The 19,704-nt window shown below is 39.9% G+C and overlaps 1 protein-coding gene across 2 annotated transcripts in view; it reads left to right on the forward strand.

Annotated features, from left to right (window-relative positions):
• TTLL9 (tubulin tyrosine ligase like 9) overlaps positions 1-19,704 on the forward strand; it is a 787,629-nt gene that overhangs the window by 323,530 nt on the left and 444,395 nt on the right. For both annotated transcript variants that reach the window (XM_044090338.1, XM_044090339.1), the window contains exon 6: positions 19,105-19,173. In XM_044090338.1, the coding sequence (XP_043946273.1) occupies positions 19,105-19,173 (69 nt within the window). The remainder of the gene's footprint in view (positions 1-19,104; positions 19,174-19,704) is intronic.

Raw genomic sequence — 19,704 nt, forward strand, 5'->3', positions numbered from 1 at the left:
ACCTTCATAAAAGGTGTGAATCGTATGACGCCACCATTTGGAGAACCTATTCAGCCATGGGATTTATCATTAGTTCTACAAGCTCTGACAATGTCACCTTTTGAGCCAGCCTCTTCTTGCATCTTCAAGTATTTGTCATGGAAAACCTTGTTTTTGGTCACCATTACGTCTGCCAGACATATTTCTGAGCTTCAAGCTTTATGTATCAAGAGTCCATACTTGATTTTTCATAGAGATAGAGTGTCCCTGAGAACTAATCTATCTTTTCTGCCTAAAGTGATCTCTGAAATGTCCATTAATCAAGCCATTGAATTGCCAGTTTTCTTTCCCAATCATTCAAACAGAGGAGAGTATTGCCTACATACTCTAGATATCCACAGGCAAATCCATTTTTACTTAAACAGGACTAAACCCTTTCATAAATCTGACCAGTTATTTTTGGCCTTTTCTGGACCTAGATTAGGATCTGCTGTTGCTAAGGTCACATTAGCTAGATGGTTGAAGGACTGTGTGACCTTTATTTACACACAACCTAATATCTCATTGCCTACTACCATGAAAGCTCATTCAACAAGGTTGGTGGCAACTTCTGCTGCCTTCCATGCTAGAGATTCTTTACATGACATCTGTGCAGCTGCAACTTGGGCTATGCCTCATACCTTCATCAATCATTACAAATTGGATTTGGCCTCCAGGGGAAGAGCATCTTTCAGTTCTATGATGCTCAGGAATGTCCTTCCATGAGAGCCTCCCAGGAATAGAGGTAGCTGGGGGCTCTGTCCCATGCATAAGGAATGAACGAGGATTAACAATATCAGATAAAGAAGTTATGTTTTACCATAACGTTCCATCTGTACTGTTGATCCTCGTTCACTCATTACGACCCTCCCTCCTTCCCTCTCCTGTGGCTTCCAGTGGATCTCACCATCCGGTTCTCTTAGGTTATTTGACCAGAGGTAGCCTCTACCGTCTTTTGACTTGCAAACTCAATCTGAGGTAACAGGGAGAGGGGGAGCATGGGTAAGAGTTTAGCTCAAGAGTTTGATGCCGATGCGAGCTTGGAAAATGGCCGGCTCGGTTCCGAGGTCAGAACCGATACCCATGCGTAATGACTGAACGAGGATCAACAATACAGATGTAACGTTATGGTAAGACATAACTTCTTTTTTTTAGTCTTTTTATTGTTTTTTTTTTTTTTTACTTTATAATTTCGAGATTCCAAAATCTCGAGTTTCTCGGATCGGTATTTTGAAATGCGAGATTTTGGGCTTTCGAAATTACAAAGTGGACCCATATATGTGTGTGTGTGTGTGTGTGTGTGTGTGTGTGTGTGTGTGTGTGTGTGTGTGTGTGTGTATATAATGTATTTGTGTCTAAATTTGCTTTACACCCCACTTGTCAACTACGATATTAACATTTTCCACCCTATCTTGTTCCTTCCCTCACCTCCATTTCTTTGAATTTCTAAGCATAAATCATATGATGTATTATCTACTTGACAAATCCAGTAACGCACCTTTACCTCTTCTGATACATAAGTGTCTTTTATAGTGTAATAGTCACCTCTCTTTTCATATGCATGTAACCTAATTAACAAATGTATGTGTAATTGTTATTGTATATTATTTAATGTCTGTTCTTGTATATTAATAGATTTTTTAAAATGTCTGTAATGTGTTGGAGTTTTTCCTCGCCAAGCGTTCACCCAGTTGGACAAACCCAGTAAATAAAAGCAAAATAACTAAAATAAAATAAAATAATAACACCACTCCTGCAATTCACCTGCCAATCAAATTAAAATTTCCATCCAGTAGCCTTTATGCACTTAATTTATTTCAGTGTAGTTTTATTTTGCTAAGTCCTGAGTACCATAGACCATGTATTTTTTTTCTCTCACTTCAAAAGATCTGATAGAGTGTATTCATCCTGGTGAGAATGAATGGTTAAGAAAAGACCCATGTGTGTGTCTTTTCTTAACCACGTTTCAGACTTGCTCATTATCTGAGTCTCCAGTACAGAGCAAGGCCTGCATATGGCTAAGTTTACTGTTGAGATTTACTAAGAATGACAGAAGCAGTTTTAGGGGCATTCCTAGGAAAGGAGCAGGTGACTTGGGGCTCAGTTCACCATGCCTTTAACAGAGAAGCATCAGGAAAGTGAGGATCAGGATGTTTGTAGTGCATACTTTTTGATAAAATGTGTCAGGAACTTTATTTTGTATTTTAGCAGTATACATTATATTGAAGATTAAGGCTCCAAGCTGCAAACTTACTTTGTCCTGTAGTTCAGAGTTTGAGTGTCTGAGCCTACATTTATTTACTGCATCAATGGGTGCGACTCATTCAACCATACAGTGCTCCTATGCCTGAGTATTCCCTGTGAAGATGTTTGGGATTATTGGATTTACCCAGTTAACAAATGAAGAAAATAAAAAAGTATTTTAAATAAATAAATACAAATTGCCATAGTGTGTCATACATAGAAGTAGTTTCAATGAATCTAGCACTTATGTGATAAGTGCTGGGCAAAGAGTATTAAAGGTGAATTTATAGAATTAGCAACTGATGGGTAGAGAAGAGTAAATTTACCATGGTCCATAAGTATCAGATAAGATTGGAATATTAAACCAAAAGTACATTTTCTCTCTGTGACCATGATGTACAAGTGATAATATCCTACAGGACTTAAAAGGTATAATTATTGCTACAGAGATGTGAGGACTGATAAAGACATAAGGGGCTTATTTATCTGCTGCAATGGTTTGTGGTTAGGGAAAAGGGGTTTAGAAGTGCAGAATAAGAACCAACTTTTTTCCTCCAATATAGTTGTATTAGTATCTTTTTGTTGCTTGTAACTTACTTATAATTTTTTTGATTAACAAAAAGCTCACAATAATGACCTTGAGATCTTTATAAGCCCATCTACAGTACATATGATTCAATGAAGGGTGTGTGACTTTACAGAAACAATATATGCTGGTTGTGTCACCACATAGGCAACTCTGTCAGAAAATAAACAGGAGAACACAGTGTGGTCAGAACTACATGCTAGAAATTCTTACTTAAGAAAAGAGGTGTGGGTGGAATACAACAGGAAGTAAAAAGAGTTAAGTTAGGGAATGACACTCGTGGGTCAGATAATGAGAAGACGAAGAGAAAATGAAAAGTTTTGGTTAGTGATGGACAAAATGGTAGAATAAGCAAAACAACTATATAGAAAAGAAAGTTATAAAATCAGGTATACTGAAGAAGGCCAGGAAATATAGGCATAAAAGAACAGAGAGAGAAAGAGAGCAGAGACAAGAGGAGAATTTAGTGGTAATAAAGAAACAGAGTGGGATGTGTCAAGTACTTTGAAATCAAACACCACACATGAATGATATTTCCAGGGTAAACAAAGCTAGTTCTTGTCTCAGAGTATCTTTTCCTTTCTATAAAAATGATTCCTACACAACCACATTTTAATGAAGAACAATTGACATGTTTCTCACCATGTATGGCATTTTGCTGCTATTCAGATTTCTCAGTTCACTCAGTGCTGGTTTTGGATGAAATTACATGATACTTTATTTACGAATATATCTCAGTAGCATTCTTAGTTCTTTTGGCAAATGAAAGCATTGATGTGAAGTTGTTCAACCGTTCATTTTTACAAATGGGTTTGGAGCCGATCACTCGGCTCCGAGTTGGCCGCTTTCACAAGCTCGGGGTTTTCAAGTAGCTCGAGGCCAAGTCCCTATCCCATGATGCTCTCTGCCTCACCTCAGATCTAGTTTACCGCTGCAACAGATCAGAGGTCGATAGTAGAGCTCGGGCCAGTATATTCATCTTTTCAATATATTTCTATTAGAATATTACAGGAAGAGTGTATTTTTCATAGTTTAACCATAGACCAGTACTTAGTAATTTTCTTGATTTATTTTCTCTCAGAAAAAAAATGTGTTTATAGAGCGGCTGCGCTTAAGCCTTTCTTTGCCCATTTTTAGTTGGTCCCTAATTCGTTTAGACTGTTTAGTTCTAATTGTTAACTGTTTAACTGTTAATTTCATAGTGTGTGGTTTAGAGTGTTGTTGTTATAGCTGTTTAACTCTTTAGCTGTTCAATTGTTTAATTGTTAACCTAGTGTGTGCGGTGTTAGCCTAGCCAGTGTATTTGTTTTGTCTAGGCAGTTAAATATATATATATATATATATATATATATATATATATATATATATATATATATATATATATATATATATATATCTATGTATATATATATGGGATCCGGACACATGCTCGACTAGCATATGTCCGAATCACAAAACATCAAACACACATACACGAAAGCGCTTAACATTGACAAGCGCTTCCGTGTATGTGTGCCTGTTTCTTAGATCAGACTACAGTGCGGGTAAGGGAAAATTTCCTTCTCCCCACTGTAGTGTGATCTCAGAGTGAGAATAATAAAGTAGGGGGGTGTGGGGGGTGCAGCGGGGCAAAGCCCCCCTGCAGAAACATAGATTTTTGTTTTGAACTTTACATAGACGGAAGCACTTTTCGATGTTAAGCGCTTTCGTGAATGTGTGTTCAATGTTTTGTGATTCGAACATATGCTAGTCGAGCATGTGTCCTAGGACCCATATATATATATATATATATATATATATATATATATATATCTTATTTCTGTCACCATTACATTATGGCTGATCATAAGGAGAAAGAGAGACAGAAGTCAGGGTTTAAGAAATGCCCTAAGTGCAGACAAGAAAATGTCCATTACTGATTTACATGTGAGTTGTGTATACTGCCTGGGTGCAGTCCATCTTCAGGAGGACTGCTCCATTTGTCACTCATTCAGCAGCAGGGTCTTGTTAAAACCTAGGAGAAAGCTAGTGGATAGAGGTTTGTTAAAACCTGTTTTTCAGGGACCCCTTGATAAGGCTGACCAGACTTCAAAATCTTCCAAGGGTTCTAAGTCTTCGAAAGCTTCTTTGGAGCTGAAGTCTTCTGCTCCAAAATTAGCTGAGAAGGTGCGGTCGCCGGTTCCACAGACCTCGGAACCAAGCACTGAGCAAGTTTTTTGGAGCAGGTCTCCGAAATTTTGAACTCACCAATTTTGCAATCGGTGACTTCATCCATCCCTTCAACTTGTTCTTCGAGGAGCCTCTTTGATGTGGATGTGGACCGAGTGATGCAAAGGCTCCTCCAAAACCCGGCATTAGCCAAATTGTTGTCAGCTCCGGCCCAACTGGTCTCGGAGCCGAAGACATCCTTGCCTACTGTGTCTGCTCCTCCTTCGAGCTGAGCCGGACCTTCGGAGCCGGAGGAGGTAGAACTGATGATCATGGAATCCTCGGAGCCGAGGCCTGTTCCAGTGTCATCGGCTCCATTAACTCAGACTACTTTGGTGCCTATCGTGGAGTTTGGGAGCCAACACTCTCCTGTCGGCTCCAGGGGGAGAGTCGAACCGATGGGTCAGTTCCAAGCCTTCCTCTTGGCGGCATGGATGAGCTCAGCTCCTTCCTCTGGCTCAGAGCCCACTGTTTTGGTGCTGGGGAAGTTGCCTTCTTCTTCAAAACCAGCTGCTTCCTTGCATTGGAGCGGAGGGGCCTTCAATGCCATGAGGAGAGTTATGCCTCCAAAGACGCCCACTTCATCAGAGCCTACTTCCTCACCCCCGAAAGTGCCGCATTCTACCTCTGCATCACAGGTCCCCTTAAAGTGTAGAGACACAGAGCCTCAGGTAGCCCCATTGGATGACCCATGTTCTACCGAGACCTCACCAGAATCTCCCGCTGATGAGGTTCCCAGGAAGAAGCTTTGCAAAAGGAAGCATTTAGACTCCCCACAGGAGTCTGTCATATCAGACACTGACTTAGAGGAGTCAGAAGGGTCCCCACGGTCCCCCTCGGAGGATATCTCTTTCGCTGATATCCTGAGGATATCTCTTTCGCTGATATCCTACAGATCCTAAGACAGAGGGGTGACTGGCAGCCTGTTAACCCTAGTGATGACGAGCCAGTGCTTCTGAAGGCCTTTGGATCTCAACCCTCCACCTCCTGGGTGACTCCACCCTTCGATGAATTAATGGAATTAGTTGCTCGAAGGGCATGGGAGTCCCCTGATACTGTGGAACCTGTCCCTCGGAGGCCCAACAAGTTTATTACCTCTCCGCAGGACAAAATGCTTCTTACCAAAGGAATGCCAGTTGATGCCATGGTGGTTGCGGCAGCCTCAAGAAAGAGATGTCTGAAACCTCTTCTACTGTCCATCCTCCTAATAGAGATTCCAGGATTATGGACAGGTAAGGGAAACGCATTTTTAGTTCAGCAGCTTTTGCTATGCGATCACTCAACTATTTGACACACTTTACCAGATTTCAGAGAGATCTCCTTAAAGAGCTTGGAGATACTCTACAGAGTACTGCAGCTGAGGGTGTTCCTGAAAAGGTGACATCCCAACTCAGTACCCTTAATTCTATAGTTAACTCGTCCATGCATCTCATTTCTTATGCACCTGATGGTACAAGCCGGGCAGCGGGTTCAGAAATAGCTCTTCGGAGACATTCCTAGATGCACTTATGCTCCTTTGCGGAGGCCTTCAAGTCTTCCTGTATTAATACCCCATTTGATGGCTCGTCCCTTTTCAGGCTTAAAGTCAAGAAGACCCTCACTAGATATGAACAAGCCAGAAAGACTCTCTCTGCCATAGGAGTCCATTTTTCCACCCCTACTAGACCCTACCCCAAAGGGCAAAAGGGAGGAAAAATGTGGTTCCGCAAGTCCCAAGGAGCCTTTCAGAACACACACAGTGAACCCCCCTCCAGGGGCAGAGGAGGGGCAATAATGGAAGACACCGCACAGGTGGCAGAGGGGGTCTGCAAAACCAGGGTGACAGTTCTTTGGGAAGCCATACCAGCACTCCTGAAAGGAGGCCCAACTGTCCTACTCTGGAGGCAGTCAGGGGTTGCTTGTCTTTGTATCCAGATGCCTGGCTAAAAATTACAAAAGACTCTTGGGTACAAAGCATTATATCCAGAGGATATGCTATTCCTTTCACAGAACCACTCCCTGTACGAAAGAAAATCCCGGATGTTCCACCCAGTCTCAGGGATCAAGCAACTATAGAAATTCAAAGGTTGCTAGAAAAAAAGAGTCATCCAACTAGTCCCGGTAAACCAGATAGGATCCGGAACCTACTCAAGATTCTTTTTAGTTCCAAAGAAAACAGGGGACTGGAGGCTCATCTTGGACCTCAGCAAACTCAACACTTTTGTAAAGTAAGAGAAGTTCCAGATGGTCACGCTTCAGTTGATTCTTCCATTTCTAGGAACAAACGACTGGATGTGCTCTATAGATATCAAGGATGCATACTACCATATCAAAATGGCCAGACCATCCATAGATCACCTGCATTTCCAGCTGGGAGCTAGTCATTATCAGTAGCAAGCACTGCCCTTTGGTCTCACAACAGCCCCCAGAGTGTTTACCAAATGCATGGCAGTGGTTACGGCTCACCTGAGGCATCTAGGATTCTGAGTGTTTCTATACCTGGATGAATGGCTCCTCACCGCCAACACCAGGCATCAACTAGCTCAATCCAGGGACCTTACTCTAAAACTGTGTTCCCAGTTAGGAATTACTATAAATTTCAACAAGTCTGCATTGTCACCATCGCAGCATAGTTCCTTTATCGGAGCAGATTTAGACACCACCACTGCTATGGTAAAACTGCCCTTGGAAAGAATATTCACACTTCAGCAACAGGCATCAGACATTCTGGCACAAAACAAAGTACCAGTCTCTCAAGTTTTAAAACTGCTAGGTACTAAGGCAGCAACTCCCATAGCAGTTCCTCTAGGGCGCATGCACATGAGAATACTTCAGTGATTACTCTTCACCCAATGGTCTTGCCAACACCTTCCGATGTCATTCTTGATAATCATTACAGATTCATGCAAAAAGGATCTACAGTGGTGGTTGACTAGCCACCATGTAACTGTACGTTTCCCATTTGTTCTTCCCCCGCCATCAGCCACGGTGACCACTGACGCTTCTCTGATAGGGTGAGGGAGGCTTTTTCAGGGAAGAACATCCCAAGGCACCTGGTCAGAGACAGAGTCACAATTGCACATCAATGTTCTGGAGATGAGAGCAGTACTTTTGGTGTTGCAGTACTTCCAGGACTCTCTTCCTCTGGGAACGATTGCGATTCAGACTGACAACATGTCACTAGTCTGGTATATCAACAAACAAGGAGGAACCAAGTCTTATCCCCTATGTCGAGCGGCCCTAAGAGTCTGGCAGTGGGCTGTATCCACTGGTGCTTTCTTATAGCAATGCACATCCCGGGGAAATCCAACGTGATCATGGACAAACTAAGCAGAGCTATTCTGATGGCGCACGAGTGATCCCTCAAGAACAAGATAGCAGAAAGGATTTTCTGAATATGGGGCAAGCCTTGCTGTGACCTCTTTGCATCCCCTATGAATGCCGAATGCAGAAGCTACTTTGCCCTGAATCCCTCACTAGGGGAAAACCCAAGGGACTCTCTCATCCATGTTTGGCCCCTGGGACTTCTTTATGCATTTCCACCCTTCCCCTAATTCCAAAATTTCTGCAGAAAGCCAAAGCCCTAGGAGGGACTTTAATTCTGATAGCCCCTTATTGGCCTCGACAGATCTGGTTCCCTTTCCTTTGACTCTACCAACTGGAGGAGCCTTGGATTCTGGACCCGGTTACAGATCTGCTGACACATTTGTCAGGGGCTCTCCATCCTTTTCTTCAGTCCCTCAAATTGACAGCTTGGCTGCTCCAATTTCCAACTTAGCCAGGTCCCACAACCTTTCCTTGGAAACACAGCATATCCTTGTATCATCCCACAAGGCCTCAACCAGAAAGTTATATGTCAGCAAGTGGAAGAGATTCACTTTGTGGGCCTTTCAAAATAATATTGATCCATATATCGCTCCAATGGCCAGCATATTAGAGTTCTTGACTAAACTTTTTAATGAAGGTGCTGTGGCAGCTACCATACATGTTCAATTGGCTGCAATTTCTAATTTTCACATCAGATCAGAAGGATCAAATCTTATGTCTCACAGGTTATGTAGAGCCTTCTTAAAAGGAACCATACATCTTAGACCACCAGTTGGACAACCTTTCACTCCCTGCAACCTAAATTTTGTTCTATCTAGGATTATTCTTCCTCCATTTGATCCTGTATCTTCCTGCCAACTAAAATTCCCGTCATTAAAAAACATTTTCTTGGTGGCCATTACATCAGCATGCAGGGTGTCTGAACTACAGGCTTTATCTATTAAACCCCCATACTTGATCTTTCACCCTGACAGAGTGTCACTCCGGACTAATCCATCCTTCCTTCCAAAGGTATGTTCAGAGGCTAATTTAAATCAAACAATTGAACTTCCAACTTTCTTCAGTAACCATTCCAGCAAGTTGGAGTATATGTTGCATAAACCTGATGTACACGGACAACTCAGATTTTATTTAGATAGAACCAAAGAATTCAGAAAATCAGAATAACTTTTTGTCTCTCATTCAGATATCAAGAAAGGGCAACCGGTGTCAAAAGTCAATCTTTCCAAATGGTTAACAGATTGTATAAAATTCACATATTCTTCTGTGACTAAACCACTAGAACATAAAGTGAAGGTGCATTCCACAAGGGTTGTTTCTACTTCTTCAGCTTACATGGCTAGACTGCCGTTAGACACAATATCTGCAGCTGCCACTTGGTCAAAACTACATACCTTCATTACGCATTACAAAGTAGATAAGGCCTCCAGGGACAAAGCTTCCTTTTGTTCCACTGTCCTCAGGAATATACTCCCGTGAGCCACCCAGGATAAATGGTGCTTGGGACGGTACCCATTTGGAAGAATGAATGGCGAGATTGAACAACTTCACATAAAGAAGTTATGTACTCACCATAACGTTCCATGCGAGTTGTTCATCTCGGCTTCTCGAAGAACAAGTTAAAGATTTGAGGTCTGGTGGCCCTTTGTATAGGATTTCTTACTCCGGCTGGAGTTACACTCATGTTACTTATGTTGCATATATTGAGATCAGCAAACTAGATCTGAGGTGAGGCAGAGAGCATCATGGGATAGGGACTTGGCCTCGAGCTACTCGAAAACCTCGAGCTTGTGAAAGCAGCCGACTCGGAGCCGAGGGATCGGCTCCCAACACATTTGTAAGAATGAAGGCGAGATGAACAACTCACATGGAATGTTATGGTGAGTAGATAACTTCTTTTTTTGTGGCAGGGTTTGTAAAAAAAAGTTAAGAACACAAACCTCTCAAGAGTTACTAGAAAATAATGAAATTATGACCAGAATAGATGAAAGTAAGCAGTAATTCTGAATAGTTGTCACTGTAAATGAAAGGAAATAAAATCCTGCAGCAGAGGGAGAGTATTTTAGCTTAATATTCAGGGTTACAGAGTATATTATGGTGGTTGGTATTAAGAAAAAAACATCACAAGATAAAACATGTATTTTTTATTTTCATATTATGGCTGTACTGGTGTTTTAAACACAGCAGAAAAAGATGTATCTGAAGTTGAAAAAATTGATACTAAGGACAGTTATAAAATGGAGAAACAAGGAATCCGTGCAGAAAATCTAATGTGTGTGTGTATAGTTGTCAGTAAGTTGAAATTCATTATACATTAGAATATAAATCTTGAGAATGGTAATAAGAAGCCAAGTAACAGTTAACATTGTTGCAAGATGTAAACTTATTAACACTTGGAAGGAAGTGAAAAGGGTAGTTACAGAGGGGAACAGATGAATGCAGGTCATTGTGCATGGTGATATAAATAACCTGAAACAGTGGCTGTGGTAGCTAACAGAGCCACGAACGTAGGGCACAGATATAAGGAATGCTGGTTGAAGGTAACATTTTCTTGAAACTTGACTTCCACCAACAGCAGATATTAAAAGGAAAAAGTAAATGAAAGATTATAGTAACTTGCATTAGATTGTGGACTAGGCAAATGAGCCTGAGACTTGTATGGTGAGTGATGGTAGATAGATTCAGTGTTTTAGCCAAGAAACATATCAGAGGAAGATAGACTGTAATTATGGGGGGCATAAATCCCACAGGACCCAAACAGAGAACTGTCTGCTTTAAGGTTGAAACACACTGGGAAGCTGCATGACACTTTGGATCATGAGGAGTTTATTCAGTTAGTGAAGGAGTGTACTATAAATGTAAAATACTGGAGGAGTTATTGTTGTTCAGGTTAACTCTCCATTATTAAACAATGATCCAAACAGTGTGCAGTTTAAAGTACTGAGAAAAATAAGAAATAATGAACAAAAACATTGGTTTGTGATTTTAAAAGGAGAAGTGTCATTTGTAAGTTAGAAATGAGAGGCAAATATAAGAGGTTATCAATTTATGGAAATAGGCTTGGGATGCTGTGCTCAAATATATGAAAACATGCTAAGGAAAATTTCAGAATTGGAAAAAAAGTCAGTGTTTAGTGTCTGTAATGTTAAACTAGTCATTAAAAGTAAAGAAATGCATACCATACAAAAGCTGAAAGAGAAAAGCAAGAGAGTTACATGCAAGAAAAAGAGAGAGAACAAAGAATCAGGTAGAAGGGCAAGAGAGGAAGTGAAGAATGTAAAGGCAGAAGGTGAAAAGGGCTGAATGAACCATAAAGGAAAATTGATTTTATTTATTTATTTGCAGTTTGATTACCAGGGAAGTCCACTAGGCCAAAATGACCCATTTTCAGTGGAGGCCCGGGGAGAAAAGCATCAAGATGCATTATACAATTTAGATACAACTGATAGTTAATTTTAAAGATAATATTATGTATAATAGTTACTCATAAATGCATTCAGTATCATGCATAGTTCACAAATTCATTAAGCTGGAAGGTAGGGATCATACAGTTTCATCTGAGAAAAACAGATATGTGTTAGGTGTGGATACAGTTTACATACAAACCTTGTAAGAAAATGTAAATACGCTTTACATACACACATCAGCAGTCGAATGCTATTTACAATATTTACAAGGTTGGGCTGTGTGAGGGTAGCTGTAGGAGTTGTTGAGAGCTTAGAGAGAAGCTATAGAAATTGTTGAGAGCTTAGATAGGCTCATAGGATGATAACTATGAGAGTTGTAGAGTTTAGGAACCAGAGAGAGAACCCCCTTTGATTAGGTTGGGTGAAGGCAGGTACATTTCCATTTAGTGGACAGGTGTTTGAATAGTTGGGTTTTGAAGTTTTCTGAGTTTGGTATGGTTTTTAGTGTGGAGGGAAGGGAATTCCATGTTTTGCCTAGTGAGAAAGATGGGAGAAGTTGGCCAGCAGGACATTTAGGTTTATGGATAGTAATTAAGTTCTGATTTTCAGATCTGAGAGCTCTGTTGGGTGTATAAGGGGAAGGATGTTAGTTAGACTGGGACATTTTGTTGGGTGAATTATGAGTCTGTGTGCAGTAGTGAGTGTGAGATAGTCTAGGTAGTTTGGAAGTTCAAGACAATTCAGGGATTGTAGAGTTAGGCAGTGATGGGGGTGGTATTTTTAGATTTAGAGGCAAATTTAGAGATTTTGTTGTAGAAGTTTTCTAGTTTAGAGGTGATAGAGGAGGACAGGTTGGTTAGGAGAGGGGCTCCGTATAATAAAGAAGGAAGAAGATAAGTCGAGGCCCAGGTTTGCCTGGTAGAGTTGGAGAGAAAGTGATTATTCCTATAAAGCATACCTAGCTTTTGGTGGGTTTTCTTAATATTTTGTTGAATATGAATATCAAACTTGAGGTATTCATCTACAGTAATGCCAAGTAGTTTGGCAGAGGGGACTACTTCTATAGGTGAGTTAGTTTGACTATAGAATTTGAAATTGTTTTTATCGTAGGAGAGGGTCTTTGTGGGAGGGAATAGTAGAATCTTTGATTTATTTGCATAGAGAGAGAGGTGGTTTTGGCACATCCAGTTTAGTTTTCAGTTATTGAGAAGGCAGTTTGGGTTTTAGTCAGCAATTCAGAGAGGTTTGAGGCAGAACAGACTAAGGTTGACTCGTCTGTGTATTGAATGATTTTAGCATCAGGAATAACTGTGTGAAGGTTATTGATCAAGATGTTAAAAAGCATTGGCCCAAGGATGGATCCCTGTGGTACGCCAGTTGGGGTAGGTAGGAAGGAAGACATGGAGTTCTTCCATTTGACTGCCTGTGATCTGTCTGATAGATAGCTGGAGAACCAGGATAAAGCATTATGTGAAAGATTAAGGTTTGAGAGATGACAGAGAAGGTGCTTGTTGGAAACAGTATCAAAGGCTTTAGACAGATCGAGTAAAACAATAGAAACTAAGTGTCCTGAATCTCGGGCTTGATTGACAGTTTCTAGGAAAGAAAGTAGAGAGGCTGTTGTGCTTTGGCCTGGACGGAAGCCATGCTGGGTAGGAGTGAGAAGATTGTTTTGGGTCAGGAAAGGCATAAGTTGGAGGTGGATGCATTTTTCTAGGATTTTGGAGATTGGTGAGAGCAAAGCAATGGGGCGCAAGTTTGAGATACTGGTATTTTTGCCTCCTTTATGAAGAGGAAGAATATAAGCGGAGTGCCAGAGTTTGGGGACATATGATTCTTTTATGGATTGGTTAATAATGATGCTGATTGGGAGGGCAATGCCATCAGCAGCACATTTTAGGAAGGAAGAGGGAATATTGTTGGGAGCATTAGAGCAAGGTTTAAGTTTGGACAAAAGTTTTTTTATAAAGTTAGTGGAGATGGGTGTGAGTTTAATCAGATGAGGTGAGTTAGAAGGGGGAGAGTGTAGAGCAGTTGGGTTATTATTGGGAAATGTCTTGGTGAGGGTAGTAATAGTTTCTATGAAAAATTAGTTAAATTCAGAACATAGTTCGAGCTCAGATTTACTTGGGGTCAGGACAGGGATTATTCCTGGAGCCTGGATTGAGGAGTGAGTTTATTGAGTTCCAGAATTTTTGGGGGGTTTTATTGTTATTGGACTGAAGTTTGATATAGTAGGATTTTTTTGTCTTTGTTGATTAGTCATTTTGAACGGTTGCAGAGCTGTTTATATTGGAGCAAGGTATTGGCCAGTTTATTGTTTTGGTAAAACTTCCATAGTTTGTCTCTGTGGTGCATAATCTGTTTTGTCTCTTTGGATAGCCAAGGAGCAGTTTTAGTTTTTCTCCTTTTGTTTCTTACTGGGGCTAGTGAGTTTAAAGTATCAAGGAAGACAGAGTTGAAGTATTCTATAGCCTTGTCAAGAGGAAGGATGTTTAGAATTTGCCAGTTCATTTGTTTGAAAGTATTTGAGAAAGTAGTTGGGTTGAAGCTACTGAGGTTACAAGTTTGAATGTTTTGATGCTGATGTGGGGAGGAACTAGTTGAGCGATGCATGAAGGTTGTGAGTTGGTCGCTAAAGGTATCAGGAATTGTGCCAGAATTGGTTATTTTATTTAGATCTGAGACTAGGATCCAATCTATAGTGGATCGGTGAGGGTTTATTTTGTTAGGTCGAGTGATGGAGAGGATTATTTGAATGAAGTTATAGAGGTTAATGGATAGGGAGAGAGAGGGGCAATTGATTTTATTCCAGTTAATATCCACATCACCAAGGATATAAGTTTCATAGTTAATTTCAGTAAAGGCCCATAGGAGAATATTTTTGAGAGTAGAGATATTGTTACCAGGTGAGATATATAGGGCAATGATGCAGATATTTTTATGTTTATTTTTTATAGTGTTTTTTTTTTCATGTATTCTGAAGAGGAACTGCAAACAGAATTCATTTTAATCAAGGAAGGTAGGGAGGAAGTTCTGGAAGGTAAAGGGTGAAGTGAGTAATAAATACTTTCTCAGTTTTCTTGAAAAAAAAATGATGCTATGGTGCCTTATTAGCAGGGTGCTAGAACAGATGGGCAAGTGCAATGGACAAAAATCAGAACTCAGAATGAGGATCCAGAGAGAGAGAGAGAGATGTTAGCACGTACAGGAGCCTCCAAAGTATTAACTCACTGAGGGAGGATAGCAACTGCTATGTATCCACATACTGAGGGGGAGCAGTAAAGCAAATCAAGGCAGCTGTAGTACTCGCAGATTAACTGTGATGGCAGCAAATGTCACAGGACGAAATTCTAAGATACAACTTGCTTCCATAATATATGACAGATATCCTTTGGAACTGTGTGTATATGGTTAGACCTCTCACTTGCATTCAATGCACATCTAAAAATAAAAAAATATTAAAAATAAACCACCAGCTTTTGTCAGACTTCATGTCATACTCTACCAGAGCAACCAAAGGAAAAGGGATACTCCAATCACACCCTGAATACGGCCTGCCACTCATTACAGCTGCCTCAAAAACTTTATCAAACAAAATATATGGATTCATCTGCCTCTTTCCCAGGCAGAAACACCACTGCATTACCTTAACAAACCAAAGTGGCTTCCTGTCCTACAGACGGCAGATGTTTCACTTGCCTCACAAGTTTTTAAACTCCTGCACTCAGATTCTTTATCACAATTAGCTGCCAAACTCTTTGCAAGATACCAGCCTGTACTAAGAAACCAAGATTACAAAAGGTCTCTGCTGCAAACCCCTTCAACCAAACTTTAAACTACCAATCATTACTTCTCTTGCCTAGACCCTAACCTTTGGGAATTGATTCCATCTCACCTCAAAGAATTAAGCTCTTACCCAATTTTTCAGTCAGACTTAAAACCATACATACATAAATAATCAAACTAAATGTAAATACCAACCCACGGGACATATAACCTTAATATTTAAGTAATAACCCAAGTTAAACACACTTATTTACCAAGCTATATTTAAGCCATTGGCAGACCCTCCTTTTTTCTTCAACCCTCCACTTCTTGTCTGTCTTTATTATTCTGCCTGTCTTTTCATCCTCCTTGTTCACTGCTCAAACTGTGCACACATAAACATTTAAAAGAGTAAGCTTCATTCCTGTGTCCTTGTATAGCTTGTTCATAACTGTATGCAGGTTGTTTATGTTACCTTAAACCCATTGTACTCTAGTCTTTCATTGCTGTTCTGTGTTTTGTTTGAGCTGAGGCTGAAATTGATCCATTCAAATTAGTGCTGTCCCTGTAAACAAATTCAAATAAAATAGAATAAATAGACAATACTTAGCACACCTAAAAACATGCTGGCTATGCCCTTGCAACTCCCCCTCTAATATCACCCACTCCATCCACCCACTACCTTTCTTTCCACCCCACTAACTATCTTGATTATAGCAAGCTCGGATGCTCATAAGCCTAACTACTTATTATACAGCATGAACTTTTTATTGTAACAATTGTTAATGTCTGTTATGTACTTCACAGATGATAAGGATTCTAGTTGTCTACTGATGTACTGTGTTCTTCATCTGTAACTATGTAATTTTTTATTGCTATGTTGATCAGATTGTAATTGCTATGTAAATCCCATGTAACTACTGTCTGTATATTTTAATTGTGGAGCTTTTCTCCCCGGGCCTCCGCTGAAAATGGACCTACGTTCAGTCGAACACTCCCAGTCAACAAATGTAAATAAATATAATCTTCAAGACAACAATCATCAGGATATTGAAAATTGCCAGACATAGCTAGGGGTATAACAGCAGATGTGATTTACCTGTCTTTCAGTCTAGTCTTTGATTCACTAGCCAAGAGAAGACTTTTATAAATCTGCAAGGGTAAGAGGTGGGAACCAAACTGAGAAACTGGATTGTAGTATGGTTAGAAGGTAGGACACAAAATGTATCTTTAGAAGGACTTTGTCAGACATAAGATGCATGCCTAGTGATGGTCCATAAGGGTCAGTTGTAGGTCCAGTACTATTCAGTGTGTATGTTTCTGACATATCTGAGGGTACAGTAAACAGCTTCAGCTTCCTTGCAAATGATATAATGATAGCCAGGACAGCAGAAGATGGGAAAGTATTCTGAAGAAAACTCATAATTGCTGAATAAATGGCAAAACAATTTTCAGTTGAGCTCAATGGAAACAAACCCACCGTTTTTCACTGGGGCCATAGTAACCCCGGTTACCATCTGGAGGAGTCTACTAGAAAAAGCCAAATAATCTATGGGTGTTTATCACATACCTGACCACTATGAGAGAAGTGAAAAAGTGACATCAGTAGCAAGCACAATGTTTGGATGTATTCTTAAGTGTGTGCTTCAAGGGGTAAAGAAGTAGTGCTCCACTATTTCAGTCAATTTTAAAACCTCAATTTGAATATTGTTTGCAGTTCTGGAAGCCATTTAAGGAAAGAGTTGTCAAAGTGCTAGTAGGAGCTGAGAGAAAAGTAACTAGACTGATGTGTATGTTTGAAGAGAAATGGTGTGAAGACAGGGATTTAAACAGATAAACTACTGTAAGTAAATGACAAAACAGATACAGAAGGATTGTCATAGATGAGCAAATCTTTATCCAGGAAGTGTAAAAGAGTCACACAGGAAAAGAAGGCAATCTGAGGAAGATGTTACTGACAGCAAACAGTGTAAACAAAATTCTGCTAACTTAGAAACAAATATTTCTTCATGGAAGAAAAATCTTGTCAGTCAACAGAATAGTCTTCCAGAATGAATGGTGCAGAGTTAGTCTTCCCTGATTTTTCTAAGTCGTTCATGTGAGAGGAAAATATGAAGAGAGAAAGAGAGAGGGATGAGGTGGAAAGTAAGCTTTTCATCTATTTTAAAGACATAGAGAGAAAAGAAAAAAAAAAACGTGACCAATTCTTTTTAAGGGCAAACTTGCCAGATTAAGTGACATGCCCTACTACCAAGAAGTGTAATGTAATGAGATGGCATGTTCCACTTGCAAAGAGAAGAATGGAAGCAGTACTCAAAATGAAGCCTACCCTTCACCACCAAAAGATAGTCTGGTATAAACCCTTCATCTACTACACCTGAACTGGACCCGCAGCTGAAGCGTGACTGGGCAGGGAGTATGATTTATTGACGAGCATTAACCTAAATCCAAGATGGCAGGTCTATGTATGATATCATATCATGAGTTCTGTAATAATGAGAGCTCAGGCATGCATTTGACAGCATTCACATTAACATATGGGTGATTATGGTACACAGGTGGATGCACAATAAATTTTCTACTGCATAGTCAGAACTAAAGTGTATAAATCTTGGCCACCAAATTATTCCAACATTTGGGATGACATTTCAGACAGTAGTAAAATATAGTAATTAATCTATGGTGTGGGTATGGTAGGGTTTTCTCTCAAATGGTAATGTTTGATCCTGGAGATAAAGCCTGAAAGGTCAAATGCTTTAGTTAGAATGGGGTTAATCCCTCCTTGGCCTGCATTCTTTAACAAGAATAATTGTTGCAACTACAGCTGTCTGATATCATGCTTTTGACCAGCAAAAAGTAGTAAGTTTCCTGATTTGATAGTGATAATGACTATTAGAGCTGAAGGAGCATTTCAGTGAAATATGTATAGTTCATACTAAGTGCATCAGAATGTAGGCTGACAGAGAATGACAATATGGTTAGTACTGTGGACAGTAGTGATACTTAACATGTTACAGCCATGATAATTATCTGTATACTTTTCAGAAGCAGATGTACATATAGCATCACCGATTGACAACAACGTTGTGCCATTTTATAAGGCTGCACTCTAAGAGAAGCCTCTACAGCCCTTACCAGGCAGATTTTAATCCTTGTAACAAAGCTTCTGTAGCTGTTATTAAAGTTACCAACAAAGTTAGACTTGGCTAATAAAGATGTACACTGAGAACAGGTGGTAGTGGATTAACAAATGTTTTAAAATAGCAGGTATTTAGATTTTTAAAAACTCTTGCAGAGGTATTTAGTGTGTTTAGCATTCCACCTGGCATTGTCATAGAAATTACTCCCAGTGAAATGTTGTATTAGCCATACAGATCACCATGTTCACACTGTTCATGCACGATTTACTCAAAGAATGATGTAATATTTTATAATGAAAGGAAACACATGCTTGCTAGTATGAAAATGCATATAAGAGAAGATTCTTAATACATAATTGTGTAGAAAGGAAAAGCTGCCTGCTAATTATTGCTGTAAATCTTTCTTTTTCATTATTGCAATGCCCAGGTTGCCAGATCACAGGGGAAAGGCATATTTCTTTTCCGAAAGCTGAAAGATATAATGGACTGGAAAAAGGTAACTGTTTTGCAGATCTTGATCATAATGTTTCTTTTACTGAGTAAGTTGAATTGTCTTCCTGTGTCAGATCCAGATATTTTCTTTAATCATTGTATTATCTGCTATACTTTTAATTGTATGTGTAAACCACTATACTTATGTAAATATCTTATACAATCATATTTTGTTATCTGCTATATTTTATAACTGTATGTGCAAACCACAATGCTCATGTAAATACCTTATGTATAGTATGTTAGCAATTGTTCTGGAGCTTGTTCTCCCTTGGCCTCCACTGAAAACGGACAGCTCTGTCCAGTTGGTCCTCCCCGGTAAGCAAAGGTAAAATAAATAAATTGTCTTATACCGTATTGTGGGTCTACATTACATGAACGAATGATGAAAATGTCGAGTACAACATACTCAACACACTTTGATCGAACATTCATGTAATCGGAGACTTCAAATGTTGAAATGTGGAGTTCCAAAATGTTGTGGTCGGCCTTGCTAGTGAGTGTAGCATGTGACGTAAACACGCTACAATGTTCG

This window comes from Protopterus annectens, chromosome 12.part0 (assembly GCF_019279795.1).
Source record: "Protopterus annectens isolate FY-2018-M chromosome 12.part0, PAN1.0, whole genome shotgun sequence".
In the NCBI taxonomy this organism is placed as follows: domain Eukaryota; kingdom Metazoa; phylum Chordata; order Ceratodontiformes; family Protopteridae; genus Protopterus; species Protopterus annectens.